This window comes from Octodon degus, unplaced genomic scaffold (assembly GCF_000260255.1).
Source record: "Octodon degus isolate 3935 unplaced genomic scaffold, OctDeg1.0 scaffold00009, whole genome shotgun sequence".
NCBI lineage: Eukaryota > Metazoa > Chordata > Mammalia > Rodentia > Octodontidae > Octodon > Octodon degus.
In genome coordinates, this window is record NW_004524585.1 from 4,329,275 (window position 1) to 4,339,750 (window position 10,476).

The following is a 10,476-nucleotide window of genomic DNA, read 5'->3' on the forward strand; positions in this document are numbered from 1 at the left end:
CCTAGACATGATACACACAGACCACAGCACGTGACCAACGACCAACTCCTCTTCAAAGGCTCCAGGCCAGCTGAACCAATGGAAGGGGGTGTGCTGGCCCAGAGAAGGCATATTGCCGGCACATGGAGGAGTGTGGACCTGGGCTATTCCAGGACAGAGAGCAAAGTAATGGCCCCTGAAAGCCCCACTTGCAAAGGGGAGCTGAGCCCGTGATTCCTGCCAGGTCCTGCAGTCCCGGTGCCCCTCACTGCTCCCCCCAGCCAGCTCAGCAGTGGGCTGCTCCCGTTGCTACATTCAGGACCAAACACTGAACATTCTAGGCCAGTACTCAGTGGCTGAAGAGACTGCTCAGGCAGCCTTGAGCCATGGAGTGGCCAGCGATCATGGGGTTTTTGACCCTTCTCTTAGTTTCATGGAAGACTTTTCACTCCATCAGAAGCCGGCTTATAGTACAGAGAAGGAGACGCCTTGCTCCCCACCTCGCAGGATACATTAAGGAAAAACATCAACTCTTGGAAAAAGTCGGGCAGCTTCAAAAGGAGAATGAAGCCTTGGAGGCAGCTCTCAGGGAGGCCCGTGTCCTTGAGAAAGAGGGGGCCTGGCAAGCCCAAGGTTGGGAGGCAGCCTACAAGGACACGGCCAGGTTTCGAGGGCGGATAACCTCCATCCTCACAGAGCTCAAAGAAGAGCAATTGCAACGTTTTAAAAAACACCAACTAAGGATGACAGAGATGTCTGGCAGGATCTGGTCCCTAACACAGGTATCAAAACTTCTCACGTCTGAAATAGTTGAAGCCAAGGTCGCCCTTTTGAACTTCAGAAAAGAGCAGCTCCAGAGAGAAGTGAAAGATGCTGTGAGCAAGAAGGCCCAACTACAGGAAAGCCAGTCACAGCTTCTCCAGGAGGCTCAAGGGTGGAAGGAACAAGGGGGTACACCCACCTCCCAGAAAACAGCACTGCACGACACCCAGGATGGAGCAGAGCAAATGCTTCAGGAGAAAGGACAGCACAGGGAGGCTCTGTCTGGGCGCCTGCTCCTCCCCACGAAAGGTGGGGCTTCTGGGCCCCCAGGGGACCACACACCACCTGAGGACTCACAGCAGGAAGTGAGGAGGCAGCCCCAAAGTGGTCCCACCTTTGTTGATGGCCAGAAGGACCCTCAGAGAGGCTGGTCTTCAGTGCTCAGGTACGCGTCCTTTCATACCCTGGAAGAGCAAAGAAGCCAACTTCATGCTCAGCTCTTGGGAGCACAGCAAACCAACGAAGAAATGGCAGAGTCTGTGCTACATCTCCAGACTCAGCGAGCTTCTCTGCAGTCGGAGAACACAGAGCTGCGAAGAGAGCACCAGAAACTTCAGCTGAACTTCATAGTGACGGCTGAAGTTCACCACCAAACAGTCCTGAGCTGCTACAGGAAACTGAGCCTGATGGCGAAGGCCCGGGCGCAACATGAGCAGAAATTGGAGGAGGTGGGTCGTGTCGCGGAAGAGCTGGAGACCTACAGAAAGCGAGCCCAAGACATGGAAGAGGAATGGGAGAGGACTCTTCGTTTCTACCAGAGGCAGGTGACCTCCATGCGGAGAGAAGCCCGTGAGGACTGGGACAAAGCTGTCATTGCTGAAAGACACCTTCAGAATTTAAGAAGAGAAAATGCTCGCACCAGACAAATCCTCTGTGCAACAGAGCTGAAAGCTTCACTGGTAGGCAAACATCCTGCCACTCTCTGTGTCACAAAGAGCACCTCTGGCACAGAGCATATCCCACAAGGACCCTCCCCTGGGCGTCGGCGTAGGTCTACATCAGCAAGATCTGTGTGCCCTCTCCCAACGCTCTGGGAGGAGCCACTGGGAAGCCAAGTGTCCTCTCCAGCGGGTCCAGCAAGCTCTCAATTGGACCTCATCCAGCTCAGCCTGCTCCAAGCCCACCCCAGGGACAGGGCTTGATTCCTCCAGCCCTCTCTCCAGCTGGAGCTGCATTGTTTGCAACACCTCTAACAGGCCAGATCGCCTCATCCTCCCCTGCCTCCTCCAAGAAACAGGGATGAAGATTCTGCACATCTTGGCCCACCATGGTGCCTCTCCCAAGTGGCGCCATGGCCAGCATTCACCATCAGAAAGGCCTAGTCCCTGTGCCCTATTCCTCAGAATCTTTTACCCACACTAGGGTTTCCCAGTCACCTCATGCCCGCTGAATAGAGGGGCCCCTTTGGGGTTCATTCTACTTCCAAAGAGCCTGCTACCCAACACACAGCACTCCACACAACAGGAAGCCCGGCGCCAGCCTTGCTCACCCTCCATTAGTCGTAGTACATGCTCCCTCCCTTTCTGCCCTTCTGCCCTTTCTTAGGAATTGTAGTTCATAAATAAAGAAAATTTAAATATTGGAAAAAAAATAAAATCTACTTAGGTTTTGTTGATCAGCTGATTTTGCCTATAAGAATTATATATACATAAATAAAATTCATTTAACATATTTATACCTTTAAATGTATGTATGAACATGGATTATAACTTCATATTAAATTTCCAACAACTGTATATCTAAAGATACACATATGTGCATGTATGTGTGCATATGAAAATGCTGATCTGAACCAAAACGTGTACACATTAACAGTGTACAATGACAATGTGATATGTTGTGAAACAGTAATGCTGGTATTTAATGAGAAATAGACTTGAAAGAAACAAATTAATCAGGGCTCATAGTTCTGGAGATGGGAGAACAGGAGGCCACATCAATAAGAGACTTTTTTTCTTCAAGATGCCTCAAAAAGGGCAGGCATCAGACATCAAAGGGAAAATGTGTGCGCGCGCGCACACACACACACACACACACACACACTGCCTATATCCCCTTAGAAGGTCAATGAAATGTGTTCCTGGGAACTCCAAACTACTGACTTTATCTAACCCTAGCTGTTTTGAAAGCCTTCCCTCCAAACCCCTCCAAGTACAATAGGTACTACATTCAGTACTCACTGTTCATGTATCTCACAAGAAGGATCAAGTTTTACCCCATGAAGCCAGTGGGGACACTCAGACCTTATCTTAACTTTAGCACACAAAAATAATTTGTTCTTGTTTCAGTGAAAGATTTGAGCCAGTGAACCTTCTTACCACAAGCTCTTATAATCAGAGGAATGATTTAGTGAACCAACCTTATAGCACATGGGAGAGTATTTAGATGGTTAGTGCTGTGGAGGGCATGCAGCAAGAAAGCTGTTTCATCAAATTTTATGTTTCCATTCATGTTTATTCTTTGATGGTGCAGATTTAAACTGATTAATTGATTTCATGGTCAGCAATATTCATTACTTTATATTGGTTTTGTTTACTTCAGGACAGGAAATCTAATAGTGAAATATTACATTGTTTGCATAACATTCATTATAGATTTAACACCTGACTAAAGGGAGAAAATGAGTAACTCAGGGTGTATTCGTAGGCTGAAAATCTTCACTGGAGAAATAAAACCTTCTGTGAATTTTTCCAAAGGGAAATATACATTTGCTAGTTAAGATAATTTGACTTCAGTTAAGGAATTATTTGTAATTATAGTTAAAGGCCGTTTCTAAACATAAAAAATGTGAGTATAACAAAAGTTTTTATGAATGGAAAGATATACATTCAAAGGTGAGTAATTTACAATGAAAAATAATTTCTTGCATGATTAGGAATGTATTTTACAATGAAGCATCTACATAAGCAAACTACAGACATAAAGAAGTAGTGGTAGATGCCAGTAATCCCAGCACTCAGGAGACAGAGGTAGGAGGATCATGATAAGTTTGTGCCCAGCCTGCTCTGTCCTGCATGCACAAGGGTGAAAAAGACTCTACAAGAAAGGACTGAGTTCAATCACTGTCAGCCCAGAGGGGCTGTTTCTTCAGCTTGAGAGAGCCTCAGTGAGGCAACCGTGGGCTGAAACTTCTCTGGATATTTATTTGTATCCAAGGGCATAAAAACAAAAATATAGAACAAAGCACTTGCAACATTTTTGGTCAGGGACAGGTAAACTAGGGGATAGTTTGTAACATGACACATGCAGACCTAGTTTAAGTAATCCTATCAGAAAAACAGAATTGCCAAAGCAAACAGGTCTGAAAACAACCTCTTTTAATTTTCTGACTGCGGTCCCACAGGTTTGCTTCAAACTCTCACCATGCATCTGGGAGTCCTGCTCTGTGGTGGACAAAGGCCCTTCCCTCCACACGTTCACTTCAAATACTCCTTCGGCCAGGGTCTCCCAGCAGCAGGTTTCATAGTGAGTTCAGAGTCAGGCTGACCTGCATAGCATGATGCTATTTGATATACAGTACCCCCTGAAAAAAACCCGAACAATGAAAAATTTACAAGAAACTAGAGATATTTGCAGCTAATGCTGTGATTTAAATAATTACATTGTTTTTCATTTTTGAAGTGCAACTATTCTAAAATATCATTTACTCTTAACTGAAATATAAATTTAATAAAATCCAAAATCAATTCTAAATGGAAATTTTGGGCACACATAATAATTCTTTGGAACGTTTTATGCTAGAAAATTTAAGGCATTTAAAGGCTAGCTTAATTAAAACCCTGTGTTTGTTACTGGCAGTATCACAAATACAAGTTTTAGGATAAAACAAGCTTTCATGTAAGAATTTGTTTATATTAAGAAGCCAAGTAGGGGCTGGTAGGATGTGTCAGTGGTCTAAAGCACCTGCTCGGAACAAGCTTAACAAAGCACAGGAACCATGGTTCAATCCCCCAGCACCACATGCCAGCCAGCCCTGCCCCCTGGTGGGCTGAGCTGGCCACACACACACACACACACACACACACACACACACACACACATAAACAAATAAATAAAATTTTAAAAAAAGAGGCCAAGTACAATCAATAGAAATAAATAGAATGTTCTGTACATATCATTAACATGAGGCTCATCTTTGGAAAATATTATATCATGTATCCAATAACATCAAATAGACCTCAATGTCTAACATGTATGTTAAAAAACATGTTATCAAAATTTGAAATGTATCAACATAAATGAATATTCTTGTAATAAAGATTTTTTAACTCCATGAAAAAGAAACAAAATAAAATATTGATATAAATAAATGTGATTGACAAAATTCTTTCAACACAAATAAATGCACAAAGACAAAAACGTCAGAAGAATATCCATGCCATCCAGGACAAGTAAATCAGTAATAAAATTGCTGTATATGAGGGTGAGTCTGTAATTAAGAAGTAACTTTTTTTGTTAGAAAGTGCTAGATCAAATTCTAGCAACACAATTTTAACTCTAGGTATCGATTTCTCCATTTCATTTTTCTCATCTAAAAGTTAAGGATTATAGTAGCTATGTTACAGAATTTGTTTGACTATTAAGTGCAATATATACTAATACATATGTATATGACATAGTGCATAATATAAGCACTCAACAAATATTATTTAATAAAAACAAATATATATTATTTTTGATTTTTAAATTTCATGGCAATTCTTCAGATCTAATTTATGGTCTTTTGTATGCTATGTAATTTCTCTAATCTGGGCAACATCCCCGGCCTACAAAACTTTTTTTTAAAAGATAAGGAAAGAGAAAAAACCATGAGGAAAGAAAATTACTTAACTATTTTATGTATTTATGTATTTATTTATTTATTGTTTTCAGGGTCTCACTTTGCAGTTCAGACTCCTAGTGATCCTCCTATCTCAGCCTCCCTGGCACAGAGATTACAGGCATGCACCACCACACCAGGTTTAGGGCTGACGCAGTGTCCCACATGGCTATAGGGTACTCGGGATCCAACTCAAGACCTTGAGCTCACCAGGCTGGCACTTAGACCACTGAGCTATCTCCCAAGACCTTAATTATCAACTAAAAAAAAAAAAGGAAAGAAGTCAATAATTGCAGTTTAAGTAACACAAAAATAAATAATATTAAATAGATCTAGTATTTCACCTAAAATGAACCTATCTGTTGTCCAGGGCAGATGCTGAGTTAATAGACATAAATACACAAGTGAAAGGCAGAGGATCATAGAAAGGAATTCAGATCTGTGGCAGCAGTTGTTTTGTTTTTTGATTTTTGCTTATTTACTCTATTTCTTCTTTGTTTCATGGTACAGTTATGTAATTTTAGTCTAAAAACATTCTCCGTTTGCATGTTTAGTAAGATCGAGTTCAGAGAATGTGTGAGAGATAGCAGTATTGACACCAGTTGAACTCAAATAGGAAGCTCCTGGAAGTACATAACTTCATTATATTTAATCATTATTTTGTGGGTAGATGTAGCTTACATGACTTTCATTGCTTTCAATAAATTGGCTTGTTTTTGGTTACTTATTTCAAAATGTCATATATATATTAATATTTGAATGTAAGGTGGACTATTTAAGGAAAACTACAATATGAAAAGTAACCTGAGAAAGAAAAGGATCCCTACAGCAGCTGAGAAGATGGAGTTCTTTGAAATGTAGACCTACACAGATGAAGGACAACCTTGTCTGTTGTAACTCAGGAGACACCCTGCTTAGTATGTGCCGCTGAGAATCAACCACCTTAGATAGAACAAGCTTTTTCACTTTGAAACATGTTACAAAATGAGTACTCAGACTTAGGTCATAACTATTTCTGGAGCAGCTGAGACTAGGAAAATGTTGGAAGGACAAAAGTGAAGCATTCAATATCACACTGGAAACTCTGAAGATTTAAAAAAAAAAAAAAACTATATTGTCCCAACTGAAAAAAAGGCAGAAAACAAACAAACAAACAAACAAACAACAGATACCAAACAAAGCTTAAGCAAAATCATAAAAGACAAATCTGGGATATGGAGAATCCTTGGTCTCCAAGGCTTTCCCTAAATTCTTGTCCTTATAAACATCTTGTCAATTTTTATTTCTTACCGTGAATGTTTACAGCACATAATGATTACCTGCTCCTGGGGAGTTGGTGAGTGTTCCAGGATCTTCAATCTCTTTTCATCCCCTGCCCACCCTGCCTTCCCTGCCCCTCCATCTCTTAGTTGCCTTTCATTTGCAAAAGATTTCTCTCCCTACTTCCTGATATCTACCTTTTATTTTGCTCTTTATTTTATGTTGGGTTTTTTTTCATAGAATAGAAAACTTGTGAGTTTTATTTATTTCATTTAACATTATAATCTCAAAGGGCATCCCTTCTCCTACAGATGATTTAAGTCTAGCCCTCTTCACGGCAGAGAAATCCTCCCATGGTCATGAATACCACAAGTTCTTTATCCATTCATCTTTGGAGGGACATATGGGCTGCTTTCGAGAAAGTTAATATGAATTGTAATGCTATCAATACAGCTACCCATGTATCATTTTAATGTGATTCTTTAACTCTTTCAGGAAGCGGAATCGATGTGTTGAATGGAATTTCTATTTTCAGTGATTTTAAGAATCTCCATATTAATTTCCATAATGGTTATACTAGGATCCATGTCCATCAGTGGTGTAGGAGGTTTCATTTTTTCCCTGTAGCCTGGCCAGGTTTGTTATTTTTTTATTGAAGAGAGCCATTGTTTCTAGAATAAGATAGAATCTCAGCACTGCTCTCATTTCGATTTCTTTAATGGCCATAGATGCTGAACTTAGTGTATATTTATTGGCCATTTGTACTTCTTCTGAGAATTGTCTCTCTTTTCAGTTACCCACTTCTAGCACGAGTTTTCATAGCAAAAATGCAAATGATCCTTGTAGCAGATCTCATGTCTCTGTTCTCAGCTAGTGTTCAGACTGCACAAAGACAGAGTGCAAACTGGAAGGCACTGAGCTGACTCAGGGAGCAGACAGCGCCCTGAAAATTGAAGACTCAGGGTTTTCCAAGATGGATTTTGAAAAAAGAAGGAAAGATGGACACATCTGTGAGTCAGTAAGATAATTGTTTCTGCCATTTTGCCATGAAGAATAAATATAATTGAGCCTGACACAATGTTATCAAAAGCCTGTTCCTGATCTTTCCAAATCATTTTGACAATGATATGGCCACAGGGTTAAAGAGCTCTGTGGCCTCTAATCCCATATGTGTCCTTTCTCATAGACAACAGAAATGATGATTGACTCCATGTGCTGAAGAACACATTTATAACAAACCCAGAGACATTATCAGTGTATATTTATTAGCATTCTGATCAGTTTCCTTACCCTGTCTTCAAGTTCTATAACTTGAATGAATTTATAGGCATAAACAGCAAAGGTAATAACTGGGGTAAGAGCTGATCCAAGCCTCAGAGTGGAGGTGATGCCCATACATCTGTTGGAGGCTGATAGGAGATGAGATGTCATCTGGCTGCAACAAGGAGAGTATGAACAGTGCTTCAGTTTCATGTTGGGAAAAAAATTCACCCAAAGTATGTGCTTAGGCAGACTGTATTCCTAAGATGCCTGTGCTCTCTCGTCACCCTAGTGCGGGCCCTCCACAGTCTGTGTGGGGCAGGGGAGGCCCAGGGTGTGCAACCGCACCCCTCCCCAGGAGATCCAGCCGAGTTGACACCACTTATCGACCATGATATCCAGGGATGAGAATGTGCAAAAGGGGAGGAAACAATATTCTAGAAGATAACAGAGATAAAATCAGAAAAATATACTTGACAAAATACTTATAAAGAGCTCAATTATATTGATTCTTCATTCTCTTTCTTCAGCGTGAATCATATATATTTGCTTATTTTTCCAATGTTGTCACATTTGACTTTTCACATTCTAAAGTAGTCTACATAGAATTAAAAGAGAGTGACTCTTGGGTATATATCAGATTCTGGAAGTATTCCTGAACTGTTTCTGGCTGGCTTTGTGATCTATGCAGTGCTGATAGCAATTTAATTTGTTATGTGTCAATTTGGTTGTCTATACAATGAGGTAATTTTGCCAAATTATATTTTAAAATATATGGAGTGGGGCTGGTGAGATGGCTCAGTGGTCTAAAGCACCTACTTAGAACAAGCTTAGCAAAGCACAGGGACCACGGTTCAATCCCCCAGCACCACATTCCAGCCAGCCCCGCCCCCTGGTGGGCTGAGCTGGACACACACACACACACACACACACACACACACACAAATAAAAATAAATAAATAAAATTAAAAAAAGAAAAAAAAAATAAAATATATGGAGTACTCCTTATTTTAAGATGATAAAACAAAAGTAATTAACAGATACAGTGGCACCTAAGTCTACAAATCTACTTTGTTCAATAATTTTGTAAAAATGGCCTAATTCGTATTTGTATAGGAAAGGTGGCCATGGTGGCATTTGTCAACAATGTAGAGTTTGCAAACAAACACAAAGTTTTGCCAAAACTTGCTTACAAACTGAATTGTTTGTGAATAAAATCACTGAAGAACCAAGGAACCACTGTAATTGGATATAAAACTCATTCTTTCACTGAGATACATTAAAAATATTTTGTGCTGTGTTTTAAATTGTTTTGAACTATTATGGAAAAAAAACGAGATTTTTTTAGTGAATCTTTTGCCATATTATAACATAAATTCAGTTAAAATAGAAGGTATAGGAAAAACATAAATATCAATGCAAATGAAAAATTTAAATGTAATTATAATATTTAGTCTTGCAACCAAAAAGTCTTAGGCTTTCTTTTCAAATTTAAAATCTTTCAGTTTGGGATAAGTAACTGCTTAATTGCTTCTATTTCAACAGAACTTAAAAATAGAAAAGAGGCTTACGGAAGAGGTACATTGAATGTTATATTCAAAATAATGGATTTCCTCTTTTTCTTAAAAAAATATTTTCCAACCACATGTGTTGCCTTGAAATTTATTCAGAACTTCAAGCATGGACAAAATGAACACTTATCCTTTAAAAAACATTTTGGAGGCATGTAAATTCTGTTCTCAAAAACATATATGAGAAATGCTCTATTTTATTTCAAATATGATTTAGGAAAAAAATGACCAAGATATTTCCTATTTTCATGTTTTTAAATGAACACATAGCAATTCATTATATAAAGTCAATATAAAATATACATTTATGGAAAATCTTAAATGATCTCTACACATAATCTTAAGTCTAAAATTTATGTGTTGGCATAGCAAACTTGTATTGCCTGAATTAGTAACAGAATGAATTTTAGAATCCATTTCAATTCTTAAAGAGAATTTCTGGAAAATATGATTTATTTTCATTTTGAAAATGAGGAGAAAAAAACTTTTAAAATTCTAAATGAATAAAAAAATGAAAAGAGATCTTAAGCGTTTAAAATCAGGGTAATGGTTCATAATTTCAGTCAAAATATTCAGAAATATATTGTATAAAAAGGAATAGGGTTAAACAGGCGAAAATTTGGATTATTTTGCATGAGCAATGCCCAAATCCCATGAAAATATGAAACAGGGTAATCTAAATGTAACATTAAGTTTCCTTTCTCCTGATATTTCATATGCACTATTTAAAATCATTTCATATTATAATCTCAATTGTTGTATGAT

The 10,476-nt window shown here is 39.2% G+C and overlaps 1 protein-coding gene across 1 annotated transcript; it reads left to right on the plus strand.

The window, feature by feature from the left end:
- Positions 1 to 383: 383 nt before the first annotated feature.
- Positions 384 to 1,943, plus strand: LOC101584080 (endoplasmic reticulum export factor CTAGE5-like). Its single transcript, XM_012512766.1, has one exon. The coding sequence runs from the start codon at positions 384 to 386 to the stop codon at positions 1,941 to 1,943; it is 1,560 nt and encodes a 519-aa protein (XP_012368220.1).
- The last annotated feature ends 8,533 nt before the right edge of the window (positions 1,944 to 10,476 follow it).